General features: G+C 47.7%; 1 protein-coding gene across 1 annotated transcript in view; it reads right to left on the bottom strand.

The window, feature by feature from the left end:
- The window catches only part of FRMPD2 (FERM and PDZ domain containing 2), a gene marked incomplete at both ends in the record, with an annotated part of 157,706 nt that extends 154,884 nt beyond the window's left edge, over positions 1-2,822 (bottom strand). Inside the window, 4 exon segments of the mRNA XM_081105184.1 lie at positions 718-875; positions 1,085-1,169; positions 2,306-2,389; positions 2,784-2,822. Coding sequence (XP_080961310.1) covers positions 718-875; positions 1,085-1,169; positions 2,306-2,389; positions 2,784-2,822 — 366 coding nt within the window.
- Positions 2,823-18,570: the final 15,748 nt, after the last annotated feature.

Consider the following 18,570-nt stretch of genomic DNA (forward strand, 5'->3'; position numbering starts at 1 on the left):
GGCAGACACTCAATGCAGGAGCTGCCCCCTGGTAGTCAGCACTCCCACAAGGGGAGCACTATTTAGGCAGAAGCCGGGCTCAGGGCTGGCAAGCACAGCAGTGGTGGCGGGAACCTCTTCCACTTCTGCAGCAGCACTAAGGATGTCCGACTGACAGCTTAGGCCCACTCCCTGCAGGCCTAAGCCATCAGTCGGACATCCCCCAAGGGCTCCTGGACTGCAAGAGGGCACAGGCCAGGCTGAGGGACATCCCCCCCACCACCCCCCCCAAGTGCACGAATTTCTTGCACTGGGCCTCTAGTACAAAATAAACCTTACAGCTAAATCAATTTTACTCATGCTCTAGATAAGCTCCGCCTTGAGGACTTGCTGAGTCCTTCTTAGGGTTTGCTACATGCTGCAGTGGTTCCAGTGCAGACCGGTCACCCACAGCTTGCGCAGCACTTCTTGAACATTCGTAATAAATGAATGGATTCAGTCACATCAACCCCACTTTACAAATATAGACATCAGGACACAGAGATGTTGACTTAGTCTCATTTAAGAGCTAATAAACTGATGGCAGGAAAGCCTGGGAATAACACTCTTTAAACACATTCTGCCTCTGAGCTCCTCCAGCTGAGCTGGGAGCTGGGAGCTGGGGGCTGGGAACTGGGATCTGGGAGCTGGGGATGGCCAGGGCCTGGCCTCCCCCAGAGGAGACACCATGTGCCTTACCTGAGGGGCATCAGGCTGCTCGCTGTTGCTCTGTCGCCGTAGCAGTTCAGGGGCCTTGAAAGGAGCGGCCTCTATGTGAGATGCATGGCCAAGGAAAGAAAGACTTTCAAACCCAGAAAGCAAGGTCGGCCAGGGGCAGACCACGTAGTCCGCAGAGCCTGAAAGCCAGGCAGAGCGGGGTGTAGAGACCGGGCCACTGCCTGGCTGGCCAGCGGGGGAGTGCCCGGGGGAGGCCTTCCAGCAGCCCCACTGGGATGGGCTGAGGGCTGGCCCCGGCAAACACGGAATGGAGCAAATGCGACCAGGATGCGCGCATGCACACAGCATGTGCTACAGAGGTGCCGACCGCTGTGGCCAGGAAACTAACCTGCCTCCGAATTCGTAGTGGCCAAGTGTCTCGAGGGCAAGCCCGACTTCCCGGGAGCCAGGCCAGGGGCCAGGCAGCTGGTTTTCTGGGGTCCCGGAGCCCTGCATCAGACCTCCAGGGCAGGGAGGAGGGAGTGAGGACTCGGGGAGATGATGGAGCTTTAGATGCAGGTGCACAGCCTCCCTTCCTCTCCCTGTGCTGGCACCCTTCTCCCGGACTGTGCATGTGTGATCATGCCTGTGGGGTACGATCCACTGCGGGCCTGCAGCCCCCAAACCTCTGAGTGGGAATTCAATGCTTGTCTTAGTTGTCCATTTGTCTCTTAACTAAAATCCATCGTTCAGTGCCTGCTGGGTCCCTCAAGCATCTCACCTTTACAGCGAGTGCAACATGCAGCTTTCTCGGTAGAGGGCGCTGGAGAGACACTGCTGTTTCTCAGGGTCAGAGGTGCGTGTGAGAGGACACCTGGTGATGCTTTGCACCAACATCGCCCAGGACACCGGTCCCTCTGCCACCTCCTGGCCGGCCTTGCCAAGTAGTCACACAGACGCTGCGGCTCCAGGCCTCCCACCCGCAACAGCTCCGGAGCTGCAGCTCGCCTGCACCCGCCGCCACCCAGAGGCCGATTGGCTATGGTCTGTGCCCCTGCCTGTCCAGGCCAACTATCCCAGGCACAGCAGCACAGACCCAGGTCCCAGCCTGGCAAGCAGACTTCCCCCAAAGTGTGTCCCCCACTGGGACTGCCCTCAGCCCTAGGGGGCTGTGTAGGGTTTCCTCATACCTTACAGTGGCTATGCTAATGGAGTTGAATCATTCTTGGCATTACCCTTCCCTGTTTAGACCAGGAGTGTGTGGGTTCCAGCTCCTGATGGGCCACAAGCTGCATAGCATCCCGCAGGGGCTGCCCCGCCTCCTGTCTCTGGTGATGCCCGCATGCCCAAGTGGTGGAAGAGGCCACCACTCTCCCCAGCCACCGTGCCCAGAAAAACTGCAATGCCTTTCTTCCAACTTGCCCGGGGCCATGGGTCCCAGACAGCTTGCCCTCCCAGTGCAGCTCCGGGGGGAGTGGAGGAAGGGGGCCGCGGGTTGCAGGTCGTAATCACTGTCATTCTCGGGCTGATCAAGAAGCAGCACCTGGAAATGTGTTTGTTTGGGAAGCTTCACATCCACCACCCCGCACCCCACACCCGCCACTCTGATGTCCCAAACACACCCCCTTACCCTCACAGGGGTCCCCAGGAGCCGCTCTGTAGCCAGGGACAAGAGCGACCAGATGTCCTCCTCTGGCAGAGCTACGCCCCGGACCTGCTCATCAGAGGCTGGCTGGCTAACAGGCTCTCAGTGAGTGAGAAATAAATCAATAAGAGAATTCCCATTCACGGGCTAAGTGAATGGATGGATGATTGCACAAATGAGCATGCGAATGGCGCCCCTGCGGGCTGGGCATGAGCTGCTGCAGAGAGCGGCCTCTGCCAGGTGCGCCCCTCGCCCCTCGCTGGCTCCCTTCTCTGGGAAACTGGACCCCCGCTGCCTGGGATACAGGAGCCAGGTCTCTTCCTCTCCAGCCGCCACGTGCAAGGTTGGATTTGGTTCCAGCACCGCCTGATGGTCCTGTTTCTAATGGTCACCAGCACCCGCCTGAAGAGAGGAAGCCACTAGAAGGAACAGCGAGGCCGTGTTTGGAAAGGTGCAGACTCACAGGGAAGCGCCAGGCTGCTTTGCTGGAGGGAGGTGCCATTCCCAGGGGAGTGAATGGAGAATGAGGCCTTCTCAGATCCACGTGTCTTTTCCATACATGTGAGCCCTTAGGACTCTCAGAAATGACCCTCCTCAGCTCTAGGCTCCCTGTAAACTAGATCTCTCTGTAATGGCTGCAGAGCCTCAGAGAAAAACATGCTCAGATAGAAAGACACATCTCCAAAACGGGTGAATGAACTCATTAGCCCATTGCCAACTCTCGCCAATCCTCGAAGAATTAAAACAGCACTGTCCTGGGTCAGAGGTGTGTGGCTCCAGAATATCAAAGCATACTACATCCTTACTGCCTCAATGCTTCCCACGCTGGGTTGAGCAGAGAGGTGATTGTGGAAAAGCAACCAATTAGGCAGGGGCAGTGGGGGGATAGGGGGGCTCTACAGGAAAGCAGAACCGGTCTTCGTTCCTACAGAAGGAATCCTCTCACTCTAGGCTTCCCTCCCATCATCGCACAGCTGTATTTCGGCGGGGGCCTGTTTGCATGCATGCGTGTGTGTGTGCATGTGTGTTTATTGGACACAAGGGAAGAGCCTGTAAACGAAAGGGGCCATATGCTAACCTGACGAGTTCAGGGAAGGCCTTGCAAGGCAGTTGTACAAACTCAGAAACCTAAAATAACCACAAAAGATGGTCTGAAGGTTAAATATTTAACTACAAACAGGTTATGGTGGGTAGTCATGTCCTAGGCCAGTATTTTCCCTGACAAAGATCAACTTAGATCTTTACTGAGCCCATTTGTCTTTTTGCCTCTCAGATAACATATCGGTGAAATGACTGGGTAACTTATAACTTCCCTTTTTTCTGGACCCCTCAGGGCACAAGAAATGGCACCAGGACATTCCCTCATTGTTATTGTTATCAAGTTAATTGTCAACTGTTAATTATGTAAAACTATCCTGTGCCCATCTGTGTAAGAGAAGCACATGTCCATCATTTCACTTTTACCCTATCCCAGAGGTTTCCCCGCTTTGCTTTATCCCTCCTCCTTAACCTATCACCAATGGATTTCATGTAACCCACCTCCGTCCCTTTCCTTTGATTGCTTTGTATAAATACAGATGTAACCCGCCATTCTCCAGAGCATTATCTCAATTCAGGATCTAGGACTAGGCAAACTGTTCTTAAATGACACGGAAAGCACACTTTCTAAAGAAAAAATTGACAAATTGGACCTTATCAAAATTAAAAACTTTTGCTCTGAGAAAGACACTGTTAAAAGCTATAGACTGGGAGAAAATATTTGAAAACCCCATACCTGACAAAGTACACATAAATGGAATACATTAAAAACTCTCAAAACTCATCAATAATAAAACAAATAATCCATTTAGGAAATGGGCAAAGAACATGAACAGATATTGCATCAAAGAGAGTATGCAAATTATAAAAAAGTGTGGGAAAAGATGTTGAAGACTACTAGCCATTAGAGAATGACCAGATGCCCCCCACACCTACCAGAATGACCAACAGAAAGAACCGAGACACCAGTGAGGGGAGGATGCGAGACGCTGGGCCCTCAGGCCTGGCTGATGAGAACATGCGATGGCGCGGCTACCTGCACAGCATGGTGGCAGTTTCTTACAGAACTCAGCATGCAATTAGCATTCAATCCAGCAATCACACTTTGTGCATTTACCCCAAAGCAGCGGTTCTGAACCTGTGGGTCGCGACCCCTTTGGGGGTCGAACGACCCTTTCACAGGGGTTACCTAAGACCATCGGAAAACACATATATAATTACATATCGTTTTTGTGATTAATCACTATGCTTTAATTATGTTCAATTTGTAACAATGAAGATACATCCTGCATATCAGATATTTACATTATGATTCATAACAGTAGCAAAATGACAGTTATGAAGAAGCAATGAAAATAATTTTATGGTTGGGGGTCACCACAACATGAGGAACTGCATTAAAGGGTCGCGGCATTAGGAAGGTTGAGAACCACTGCCCTAAAGAAATAGTAATTCATCTATATATAAAAAGCCAGCGACCAGAACACCATAATGATCAGAACGACGGGTCGCTATGACTCCCACTGCAGCCAGCAAACCTGCCCAATCAGGGCGTGGGCCCACGGGCCAACCTCCCTCAGCCCCTCCCCCCAGCTGGCCCCGCCCCTTATTGACCTCTCTCACCCTGATCAATGGCAGGGCAGCTAGTCAACCCCCCCTCGGCCCTTCCCCCTGGCTGGCCCATCCCACCCCACCCCTGATTGCCACCCAATCCCAATAGGGGGTGGGACCAGCCAGCCAACCTCCTGCAGCCCCTACCCTCACCGAGCCCCACTCCACATTAGCCCCCCCACCCTGATCAAGGGCAGGACTGGCCAGCCAACCACCTCAGTCTCTCCCCCAGCTGGCCCCACCCCCGATGGGCCCCCATCACCCCAATCAGCCGGCAGCCTCTCCCCCTAGTCAGCTCTGCCACCGATCCCCCCCCCCCACTCCAATCAGGGGCAGGGCCAGCTGGCCAACCATCCATGGCCCCTACCCCAGCCACTGACCCCTGATCAGCCCCCCTGACCCCTTTCAGGGGCAGGGCCAGCTGGCCAATCGCCTGCAGCCCCTCCCCGCAGCCAGTCCAGCCCTGATTGGCCATGATTGGGGTGGGCTGGCTGGCCATCCTCCCGCCATCTCCTCCTCCCAACAGGCCTGGACCCAATTTGCCAATTGGGGTCAGGCTGGCAGGACCCCACCTGTGCACAAATTTATGCACTGAGCCTCTAGTGTTTACATAAAAACCTATACATGAATGTTCGTAGCAGCTCTATTTGTAATAGTCAAAAACTGGAAGCAAAACAAATTATCTTCAATAGGTAAATGATTAAGCAAACCAGGTACTAAATAAAATGCTATTTAGCAATTAAAAAGAATGAACTATAGACACATACAACTTAGATGAATTCCAGAGAAATGTGCTGAGGAAAATAGTCTCAATGGTTATATACTGTATGATTCCATTCATATAACATTCTTGAAATGAAAAAAATTATAGAAATAGAGAACAAATTAGTGGTTGCCAGAGCTTAAGGATGGAGGGGAAGTGGGTGTGGTTATAAAGACAGCAGATGGGGTCCTGTGGGGATGGAACTGTTCTTCTCAGCTTGTGATGTAGGCATAAACCTACACGTGTGATAAAACTACTCGCACTAACACTCCCGTGCACCCACACGCGAGTACAGGTGGTGGGAACTCAGAACCAGATCCGGCCTTGCCTCCACACGATCCTCCTGGCTGGGATATTTTACTATAGCTTTGCTAGATGTTATCATTGAGGGAAACTTGGTAAAGAGTACATGGATCCTTTGTATTGTTTCTTACAACTGCATGTGAATCTATAATTATGTCCAGATTAAAAGTTTAATTAAAAAAACACACAATGAGATATATTTTCACATCTACTAAATGGGAAAAATAAGAGGTCCAGTGCCACTTGTTGGCAAATAAAGTGAAACCCTCATGCACTGCAGATGAGAATGTAAATTGGTTCAATCAACCACCTTGGAAAATAAATTAGCATGAACTAATGCATTAGAATAACTGCATGTAAAAATAAAACTCACATGTTGGGTTGCTCAGTTCACGGACTCTCAGGCCATGGAGTGACACTGGACTAGGTGAGCACGGATGGCACTGTGTGGACACACCCTCTGGCGTGCACACGGATGCACACATATGTGTGAAATGGTTACAATTGCCATACCTGCTTCTTCACTTCTTGAAGAGCTACAATTGAGGAGAAAAATAATATTTTGCCCACCACAGGTTTCTGTGCAGACTTTCAAAAGAAAGAGGCTGAACCTGGGGACTTAGAGATATTGGACATACACTTCCAGTCCATGAACAGGAAGGGAAATGTATGTACTGTGTATACTCACACTTGCAACTTATCACAGGCCAACTAGAGGCAAGTAAAAATATATACAACACGCAAAAGAGATTGGAATGGTACTTAGAACAAAATAAGCACTTTATAAGTATTAACTTTTATGATTATTACTGGTCAACTCTAACCCAGCATTCATGGGTAGTTAATGTACTATACTGAAATAGTATTAGATATTATAGTTATAGATGGTCTTCGACCTAAAGATCTAGATTTAACAAACCAACATATTGAATTTTCATATTTAGTAGCCAGTTAAGAGGACCTAGGCTTTGTTGAATAAAACTTCTAAAAAATATATTTTTTATTGACTTAAGAAAGGAAGGGAGATGGAGAGAGAGATAGAAACATCAATCATAAGAGAGAATCATTGATTGGCTGCCTCCAGCACACCCCCCACTGGGGATCGAGCCTGAAACCTGAGCATGTGCCCTGACAGGGAATCAAACCGTGACCTCCTGGTTCATAGGTCAATGCCCAACCACTGAGCCATGCCAGCTGGGCAAAACTTCTGCCCTTTTTTTAAAATTAAAATATACATTGCCTCCCTGCTTGAAATTAAATTTGACTGCATTGTAGATTTACCCTAAAAGTCCAAACATTGTGCCTCCGTAGAATGACACAGCACCATCCGAAGTCCTACAAAGGGGCCAAACCTGCGTCAGACCAGGGCTCTGCACTCAGCGGCCATGCTGTGAGCTTCACATGAGAACATTTTGAAATGCAGAGAGTGTGCCACTGCAAAATCCAACCTGGGAAGCTGCAGGTCACACAGCCCAGATTCTCCAACAAATGAATGATTGTTTAAAAAAAAATTTTTAAGAGCCCTGGCCAGGGAGCTCAATTGCTGGAGCATTGTCTTGTGCACCAAAGCATTGCAGGTTCAATTCCCAGTCAGGGCACATATCTTGGTTGTGGGTTCAATTCCCAGGAGGGGCACATATGGGAGGCAGCCAATCGATATATCTCTCTCACATCAATGTTTCTCTGTCTGAGAAACATTTCTCTCCTCTCTCTTTCTCTCTCTCTCTCTCTCTCTCTCTCTCTCTCTCTCTCTCTCCCTCTTTCTCTCTCAAAATCAGTAAAAAACATATCCTCAGGTGAGGATTAAAAAATAAAATATTAAAATTATTAAAAATAACAAAAATAAATAAAACATAAATAGATAAAAAGAAAAAGGGGAATGAGGTAATGGGAATGCCAGAATCAGAACCTCTAAAAAATCTTCCCTCCATAAAAGCAACAATAAAACAAGCTTAGCAGACACTGTAAGGGTCAAAACATGGTTGCAGGTCTTTCAAATCCCAATTTTCAAAGAATTCTCACTATTGGACTTTACAATGATAACAAGATCAACCCGCCTATAATATATAATAACTATCCTATCTAATAAAGAGGGAATATACTAATTGACCCTCACACTGTCACAAAGATGGCAGCACCCACAGCCAATAAGGAGGGAATATGCTAATGGGCTGTCATGCCTTCAAAGATGGTGGTGCCCACAGCCACAGATGGTGGTGCTCAGTCCCCTCAGCCCCACCTGGGGGTTGGCCCAGCTGCTCCACGTGCCTGCCTCCAGAGACCCCCAGTCCCCTCAGCACCCCAGCCACCTAGGGCCAGCCTGAGGCACAGGCAAGCCTCAGATGGCACAGGCAAGCATAGGTATGATGGGGCGTTGCCTTCCACTGATCGCCAGGTCGCCTCCCACCCCTGAGGGCTCCCAGACTGTGAGAGGGGGCAGGCTTGGCTGAGGGACCCCCCCCTCCAGTGCATGAATTTTCATGCATCAGGCCTCTAGTAAATCTATGAGAACCTGAAAACCATCCATCAAAGCACGTGAGGCAAAACCTGACAGAACTAAAAGGAGAAATAGAACAGTTGTGCAGGAGACCAGCAAGGACTTAACAACAATGTAGGTCAACTAACCCCAGAGGCATTATAAACCTGCCACTGGACCATAATTATACAAGTTATATACTCAAACAATAGAATGAAATCAGAAATCATAAAAAAAAGAAGTCATAAGAGGAGAAAATTTGGAAAATTGACAAACGTGGAAATTATAAAGCACTAGAGGCCCAGTGCATGGATTTGTGCACTGGGGGTCCCTCGACCCGGCCTGTGCCCTCTCACAATCTGGGACCTCTCAGGGGATGTCAGATAGTGGGTTTCGGCCCAGTCCCCACAGGCCCGATCCAGACAGGAGGGAGCCCGATCTTGTGCATTGAGCATCTGTTCCCTGGTGGTCAGTGCACATCACAGTGACCAGTTGACTGGTCATTCAGTTGTTCAGTCACTTAGGCTTTTATATCAATAGATACTCCAAAATAATCAGTGGCTCAAGAAGAAAACACAAGGAAAATTAGAAAATTCTTTGAGATAATAGAACAAAAATCTAACATACCAAAACTTACCAGTTGCAGCTAAAGTAGTCCTTAGAAGGAAATTATATGTGCAAATGCTTATATTTAAAAATAAGAAAGACCTCAAATCAGTAACCATATGTTCCACCTTAAGAAACTAGACAAAAAAGAGCAAAGTAACCCAAATCAAGCAAAAATGACAAAAAAATAAATAAATAAATAAAGCCTGGAGTTAAAATGAATTAAACACAGACTAGAAAAACAATAGAGAAAATGAACAAAGAAAAAGTTGATTATTTCTAAGAATCAATAAAATTGAAAAATCTTTAGCTAGATTGACCAAGATGAAAATAGAGAAAATTTAAATTACTAAAATCAATAATGAAAGACTGGATATTACTACCAATCTTACAGAAATAAAAATAATTATAGGAGAAACCAAGATGGTGGCATAGGTAAACACCTGAAATTGCTGCCTCGCACAACGACTTCAAAAATACAACTAAAAGACAAAACGGACATCATCCAGAACCACAGGAAGGTTGGCTGAGTGGAAATTCTACAACTAGAAGGAAAGAGAAAAGCGCACTGAGACTCAGAGGAGCTGAGGAAGTAAAGTGCAGAGGTACGGAGGCTCGAGCGTGCACGGAAAGGGGCTGGCAAAGGGCTAGCAATGGAGGACGCCGATGTCTTTTTCAATCAGGAGGGAGGCACAAGCACCCGACGGCCCTGACTCCAGTTCTGGGCGAGTCTCTGGGGACCCAGACTCATACAGGAGAAACTGGACTGTCTGGCAGCAGGCAGAACTCGAGGGCAGCTTTCTCTCAAAGGTGCTTGCAATGATTACTGGGACACTGAGATGCAGGTCCTCTTAGGGCAGGACTGAGGATCAGCCATAGCTGCTTGCTCCACCCTGTTGATTCCCTGAGACCCCGCCCCATCCAAGCTGTGTGTAGAGACTTTTGCATATGAATGGGCTGGCCCTTTGGGATCTAAAATTACCTAACAAACTGCAGCTGGGTCAGAAAGACCCAGAACATCCAAAAGAAGGCCCAAGGCCCCACAGCAGCTTGCATTGCTTCACAGCTGGGCCTCATCTGGGCACCTCCAAAACCCAAACAAGGAAGAGGAACCTGTGGATCTCTCCATAGCTCCTGCTGGGTAGCCTCAGGAAGAGGCTAAATTAGCACCTCCTTAGAGATCCAAGGGCCTGTGTACCCAGTGGTCAGAGTGGGACCATCCAGATTACAACTCCTCAGATCCATAAGGGACACACTCAGGGGGCAGACTCAGTGAGCACAAAAGCCCCACGGAAGCAAGTCTTGCCCAATAGGGTGTCGTCAGAACAGAAGTTCTCCCACTGTAGACACAGCTGATTCTCACAGACACTTGCCCTGGAGGTCAATTCCTCCCAGTGATACCTACAACAATCAAGGCTTAACTACAACAAGACTGTGCACACAGCCCACAAAGGGGTGCGCCAAAAGTGTCCACCTCAGGTAATTGGGGAGGCTGAGCCACTGGGCCCTATAGGACACCTAGCACACAAAGCCACTCTATCAACACAGGGAAGCAGCCAAAATGTGGAGACAAAGAAACGGGTCACAAATGACAGAAATGGAGGAAAGTAAACTACTGGATGTAGAGTTCAAAACCACAGTTATAAGGTTTTTCAAGAATTTTCTAGAAACTGCCGATAAATTTAGTAAGACCCTCAATAAGTCTAGTGAGACCCTCGAGGATATGAAAAAGGACCAACTAGAAATTAAGCATACACTGACTGAAGTAAAGAATAATATACAGAGATCCAACAGCAGACAAGAGGATCCCAAGAATCAAGTCAAAGATTTGAAATATGAAGAAGTAAAAAACACCCAACCAGAAAAGCAAAATGAAAAAAGAATCCAAAAATATCAAGATAGTGTAAGGAGCCTGTGGGACAACTTCAAGCGTCCCAACATCTGAATTATAGGGGTGCCAGACGAAGAGAGAGAGCAAGATATTGAAAACCTATTTGAAGAAATAATGACAGAAAACTTCCCCTATCTGGTGAAAGAAATAGACTTACAAGTCCAGGAAGCACAGAGAACCCCAAACAAAAGGAATCCAAAGAGGACCACACCAAGACACATCATAATTAAAATGCCAAGGGCAAAAGACAAAGAGAAAATCTTAAAAGCAGCAAGAGAAAGAAAGTCAGTTACCTACAAGGGAGTTCCTATACGATTGTCAGCTGATTTCTCAACAGAAACTTTGCAGGTCAGAAGGGAGTGGCAAGAAATATTCAAAGTGATGAATGCCAAGAACCTACAACCAAGATTACTTTATCCAGTAAAGCTATCATTCAGAATTGAAGGTCAGATAAAGAGCTTCACTGATAAGAAAAAGCTAAAGAAGTTCATCACCACCAAACCAGTATTATATGAAATGCTGAAAGGTATTCTTTAAGAAGAGGAAGAAGAAAAAGGTAAAGATAAAAATTATGAACAACAAATACATATCTATCAACAAGTGAATCTAAAAATCAAGTGAATAAAAAATCTGATGAACAGAGTAAACTGGTGAATATAATAGAATCAGGGGCATAGAAAGGGAGTGGACTGACAATTCTCAGGGGGGAAAGGGGTGTGGGGGTGTGGCAAGAGACTGGACAAAAATCATACACCTATGGATGAGGACAGTGGGTGGGTAAGGGCAAAGGGTGGGGTGGAAACTGGGTGGAGGGGAGCTATGGGGGGGAAAAGAGGAACAACTGTAATAATCTGAGCAATAAAGATTTATTTAAAAAAATAATTATAGATTAAATGGAAAATTCCTAGAAAGACACGAATGGCTCCAACTGACTCAAGAAGGAATGACAATCTGATTGGGCGCCCACAGAACAAGTGAACAGACTGATTACTAATCAAAAACCTTCCCACAAGGAAGGCTCAGGGCCATGTGGCTTCACTGGTGAAGTTGTAAAGATCATTTAACGAAGAATAAACACCAACACTCCCAAGTCTTCCAAAAACTAGATGAGGAGGGGACACTCCTCAGCTTGTTCTATGAAGCCAGTATGACCCTAATACCAAAGGACACAGCATCCTATGATTAGACACCCACAGAACAATGTGAACTCTTCATTGAGGCGGGTGGAGGAGATGCTGGTGCCTGGGGTTCCTGTTGAGGAGGATAGCAAAATTCTGGAATTGGTGGTGATGGTTATGCAAGTCTGTAAATATACAAAAATGTCTGAGTTGTACACTTTTATAAAGTAGATTTTATGGTATGTGAGCTATATCTCAATAATTTTTTTAAAAAAATGAGAAAATATAGGGATGGAGGAAAACCTGTAATTAAAAGACATTTCAATTTATAAATGAACAAGACTAAAAACAGTGTCTAGAAATGAACTTTGGAGGGATAAAACCATAAGCAACAAAAGGAAGCGGTGACTGCAATGGCCAGAGAGCAGCCACTTTTGGGGGAGCAATGGCCCTGTGATTGAAATGGAGGGTAGTGAGGGGTTTCTGGAATGGGTGGCAAAGTCTTATTCCTGGGCCTGCATGATGATTACAAAGGTGTTTTCCTTATAATGACCTAACACATTTGTTGTTGGGTCTCTGTATCTGTTATCCTACATAATAAAGAGGTAATATGCAAATTGACCCTCACGCCCTCACGTCACAAGATGGCCGCCCACATTGTCACAAGGTGGCTGCTCCCACATCATCACAAGATGGCCGCCACAGGATGGCCACCCCTACATCATCACAAGACGGCCACTCCCACTTTGTCACAAGATGGCTGGCAGAGAAGGGCTGTTGGGGGGGACCAGGACTGCATGGAAGGGCAGTTGAGGGCAATTGGGCCAGCGGGGGAGCATTTAGGTGTCAATCGGGTCAGCAGGGAAGCAGTTAGGGGCAATCAGGCAGGCATGCAGGTGAGCAGTTAGGAGCCAGCAGTCCTGGATTGTGAGAGGGGTGTCCAGCTGCCAGTTTAGGCCTGTGGGATTGGGCCTAAACCGGCAGTCGGACATCCCCCAAAGGGTCCCAGATTGGAGAGGGTGCAGGCTGGGCTGAGGGACACTCCCCCCGCCCCTCCCATGCATGAATTTCATTCACTGGGCCTCTAGTTTTACAAATAAAAGCTTAAAACAATTGCAAGCATCGCCCTTATAAAAATATTTTAAAGCAAATCCAAAGAAAGAACGTATCACATTTCCACCTCCTTTCTTGAAAATTGAATCCAACAGCTTTCATCAGCTGGTTAAACTTGTCTGAAGAGAATTATCCCGAAACCTCACTAACAAATGGTTACCAGGTAAATGCCCAAGACGTTTTCTCCCCCTCTAGGGGAGATAGGGAGACCAGGAGTTTAACATCTAGAAATCCGTGGAACTGACCATCCCCAGTCATACCCTTGTTGTAGATGTGTCAGGATAACAGTTTTCACAGCAAACGCAACCTTGCACCGAGGAGTCAGTGCCAGCAAAGTAGTCCTTATCCTTCCCATTAAGCAAAACAAACCAAAACTGACCCACTTGTTCCAAAGCACATGCATGATCTACTGCGGGAGAAAATGTGTACCTTTCACTGTTCTGTATACAAGACCCCTGTCCCATGCCCAGTGTCACAGCTGAGTGCCAGGACCTGCTCCCAGGGGTGGGCTGGCACCGAGGCCTGGGAACCGCCGGCCTCTGAATTTTCCAGTAGCTCTAGCAACTTCAATGTGGACAAAGTACTGGGGACATTCCAGGGACTTCTCTCAACCCCCCGCCCTCACATTAAAATTGTTACCTCTGTGTCCTAGTGAAAATTCCGTTTCACAACCAACTGGTACTTCCTCTAGGACAGTGGTTCTCTCTGGGTCAATACCCCTTTGGAGGTCAAACGACCCTTTCACAGGGGTCACCTAAGACCATTGGAAAACACATATATAATTACACTAGAGGCCCGGTGCACAAAAATTTGTGCACTCGGGGGGTGGGGGAGAGTCCCTCAGCCCGGCCTGTGCCTTCTCGCAGTCTGGGACCCCTTGGGGGATGACCACCTGCTGGTTTAGGCCTGCTCCCCGGAGGATTGGGCCTAAGCTGGCAATCAGACATCCCTCTGGCAGCCCGGCAGCCCTCGGGGGAATGTCCACTTGCCAAGGGGGAGCAGACCTAAGCTGCAGTTGGACATCTTTAGCACTGCTGAGGTGGCAGGAGAGGCTCCCACCACCACCGCTCTACTGGTATCAGACTGGCTTGTGACTGAGCAGAGCTCCCCCATGTGGGAGTGCACTGACCACCAGAGGGCAGCTCCTGCATTGAGCGTCTGCCCCCTGGTGGTCAGTGTGTGTCATAGTGACCAGTCATTCCTAGTCTTTCTGGTGTTAGGGTCAGTTTGCATATTACCCTTTTACTATATAGGATAGAGGCCTGGTGCACTGGTGGGGGCCGGCTGGTTTGCCCTGAAGGGTATCCTGGATCAGGGTGGGGGTCCCGCTGGGGTGCCTGGCCAGCCTGGATGAGGGGCTGAGGGCCGTTTTCTGGCTGGCCACACCCCCTTTAGGGTGGGGGTCCCCACTGGGGTGCCTGGCCAGTCTGGGTGAGGGGTTGAGGGCCGTTTTCAGGCTGGCTGGCGACTGAAGCTCCCAGCCTCTCCTTTTTTTCTTTCTTTTTTTTTTTTATTCTGGGATTTATTTACCTTCTATAACTGAAAATTTGTTTCCGTCACTAGAGCTGAGAGCTGGGCTCCTGCTTGCTCCAGCTCTGTGGCCACTGCCTGCTGAAAGCAGGTATCTGGGGTTTGTTTAGCTTCTATAATTGAAACTTTATTGCTTTCGGAGCTCAGAGCCGGACCGCGGCAGGCAGGGAACCTTGGCTTCCTCCATCACTGGAGCAAACAAGCCTCCTGCTTGCTTCAGCTGCGTGGCTGTCGGCCGCCATCTTGGTTGGGTTAATTTGCATATTGCACTGATTAGCCAATGGGAGGCATAGCGAAGGTACGGTCAATTACCATGTTTTTCTATTATTAGATAGGATATTGTTTTGTGATTAATCACTATGCTTTAATTATGTTCAATTTGTAACAATGAAAATACATCCTGCATATCAGATATTTACATTACAATTCATAACAGTAGCAAAATTACAGTTATGAAGTAGCAACGAAAATAATTTTATGGTTGGGTGTCACCAAAACATGAGGAACTGTATTAAAGCATCGCAGCATTAGGAAGGTTGAGAACCACTGCTCTAGGACAACAGGTACTTACTACGCACCTGCTGCTCCGTCACTGTTCCGAATGCTTCACCTGTGCTCATCTCAGGCTATGAAATTGTCACCGGGAGCCTTTCACTGCACACGGCGATGCCTCTGGGCTTCTCTTCCAGTTTGTAGAACAGTCTGGTGGTTGAGGTACCGCTGCACCGTGGACTAAACAGGGTCATTAACTGCTGAAGGATGGGCGGGTCCCACCACACAGTAAGCCCTGCCCTCCCCTAGGGAGGCTCGGGAAGAGCCTCAGCCATGGGTGCATCTCCATGCGCCTTTCCAGGGCTCACCCTCCGTGGGCGGAGTCCTCTGTGCTGACTTCATTCCCTGAGGCCCCCATGGTCCTCTACTGCCTGAGAGTCTCCTTTCCATCCGAGGCCCATGGCCCATCCCAGAGCTTTCTTAGGTTCCCCTGAGTCCACAGTGTGGTGCATCCTGCCTCCCAGGGACTCTCTGTTGGCTGCCAGTGCCCAGGCACTGCCCCCGAGCCTGGCCCGGCCTAGGAGCCCCACCTGGGCCCAGGCTCCCCAGTGTCCAGCTTGGGCCACTCCCCTGGCGTGGGCCCTGGGGCAGTGGCCCTGAACTTATCCAGCAAGTTGTCCTCACACCCTTGCCTCAGCCATCCCTTATTTAACAAGTGCTTATCAAGGACCTATTATATTTTAAGCTCTGTGCTATGAATAGAACAGTAAACAACATGACCTTCCAAAATTTATAAAGAACTTATATAACTCAACACCAAAATAACAAGCAATCCAATTAAGGAACGGATGAAGGACCTGAATAGACATTTCTCTAAAGAGGACATACAAATGTCCTTTAGACATATGAAAAGATGCTCTAATCATCAGAGAAATGCAAATTAAAACCACAGTGAGCTATCACCTCACACCTGTCAGAATGGCCACTATCAATAAAACAACAAACAACAAGTATTGGCAAGGATGTTGAGAAAAGGGAGCCCGGCTGCACTTTTCCTGGGAATGCGGACTGGTGCAGCCACCGTGGAAAGCAGTATGAGTGTGCCACAAAAAATTTTAAAAATAGAACTGCCTTATGACCCAATGATTCCACTTCTGGAAATTTATCTGAAAAATCCTGAAACAGTAACTTGAAAGAATATATGCACCCCCGTGTTCATTGCAGGGTTACTTACAATAGCCAAGATTTAGAAGCAGCCCAAGTGCCCATCAGTAGATGAGTGGATAAAAAAGCTGTGGTACATTTACACAATGGAATACTACTCAGCCATATAAAAGGAGATCTAACCCTTTGGGACATCATAGATGAACCTGGATAGCATTATGCTGATGAATTTCTGACAAGTACCATACAATTTCACTGATACATGGATTCTAATGAATAAAATGAACTAACAAGTAAAATAGAAACAGATTTATAGATAGAGAGCAGGCTGACAGCTGTTGGGGGTGTGGCAGGGTTGAGTGAGGGGAGGTGAAGGGGAGGTAAAAAAGAAAAAGTCATAGACACTGACAACAGTGGGGTGACTGCGAAGAGAGGGGTTGGGGTAGAGGAGGGTTAGGGGGGTAAATGGTGATGGACAAAGACCTGACTTAGGGTAGTGAACACGCAGTAGAGTGTGCAGATGATGTGTTGTGGAATTGTGCACCTGAAGCCTGTATAATTTTGTTAACCAGTGTCACCCCAATAAATTCAATAAGAAGGAAAAAATAAAGAAGAAAATGTGAAGACAATCCACAAACTGGTAGAAAATATTTCCAAAAGACACGTCTGATAAAGAATTGTCATGCAAAACATACAAAGAACCCTTAAAAATCAACAATAAGAAAACAAACAACCCAACTTAATAAAGGACAATGATTGTAACAGATGCACCACCAAAGGAGATATCCAAGTGGCAAGGAAGGAAGCGCATGAAGAGATGAGGCCATACGTCATCAGGGGAGCACAAGCGACAGCAGCAGGAGACAGCATGGGCCCCTATTGCACGGCCAACGCTCAGAACACTGACGCTAAACATTGACAGAGATGTGGAGCCGGGGCCTGCCATTAGCTGCTGGTGGGAAGGCCACATGGCGCAGCCACACTGCAAGACAGCTTGGTGGCTTCTCACAAAACTAAACATCCTCCCACCTTATGATCCGGCAATTACAATCCTTGGGATTTACCCAAAGGAGTTGAAAACGTGTGTCTACACAGAAACCTGCATTCAGATGTCCCAGGGAGCTTTATTCCTAATCGCCAAAACCTGCAAGTAACCAAGGTTTCCTGCAGTAGGCAAATGGGTGAGTAAACTTGGTACATGCAGAAAAGGCAACATTAGTCAGTGCTGAGAAGAAGTGAACTATCGAACCATAAAAAGACATGGAGGAAACTTCCTTGCATATCACTAAGTGAAAGAAGCCAATCTAAAGATGCATACTGTGTAATTCCAACTAGAGAACATTCCTGAAAAGACAAGACTGTGGAGACAGTTACAAGAGTAGTAGTTGAGGGGAAAAGGGGGTGAATAGGTGGGGCAGAGAGGGTTCTTAGGGCAGGAAAACTCCTTGTATGATACTCATTCGCCGGAGAAGTTCATCCCCCAGGCTGATGGGGGAGGCTGGTGGTGGGGAGGCGCGCCCAAGGGCGGGTGGGCAGCTATGGGAAATCTCTGTCCATTATCACTCAGTTTTGCTATAAGCCTTAATGTGCTCTGAAAAGAGTAAGTTCTGTTATTTTTTTAGTTTAATGGGGAAAGGGCATACAAAGACATTTCGCTGAAGTAGAGATACATTTGGAAGTAAGCGTATGAAGATGCTCACCGGTGCTCACTGTAACAGGAGGATGCGACAGCACTGCCCGCCGTCACAGCGGGGAAGAGATGGCGCCGAACGCCGGTGGGGATGAAGGAAACCAACGCCTCAGGCAGGGCTGTGGGACGCAGCCACTCGGAACAACTAACAACTCTTACTCATGACGCAGCAGTCCCACTCCCGCACCTGTCCCAGAGCAATGAAAACATGTCCACACAAAAACCTGAACACAAATATTTGTGTTTGACTCATAATAACCAAAAACTGTTAGCAACCAAAAGCCCTCATCTAGTGAATGGCTCAACAGTTTGCAGTACAGCTGTACCATGGAATACTACTCAGCAATGAAAAGCAAACTATTAATACGTATAACAACTTGCATGGGCCTCAAGGGCATATACACAGGGTGCTCTAAAAGGAAAGCCTATTAATAAAATAAAATAAAATAAAATGA

The sequence above is a fragment of the Myotis nattereri genome, assembly GCF_964212035.1.
Source record: "Myotis nattereri genome assembly, chromosome: 13".
Classification (NCBI taxonomy): domain Eukaryota; kingdom Metazoa; phylum Chordata; class Mammalia; order Chiroptera; family Vespertilionidae; genus Myotis; species Myotis nattereri.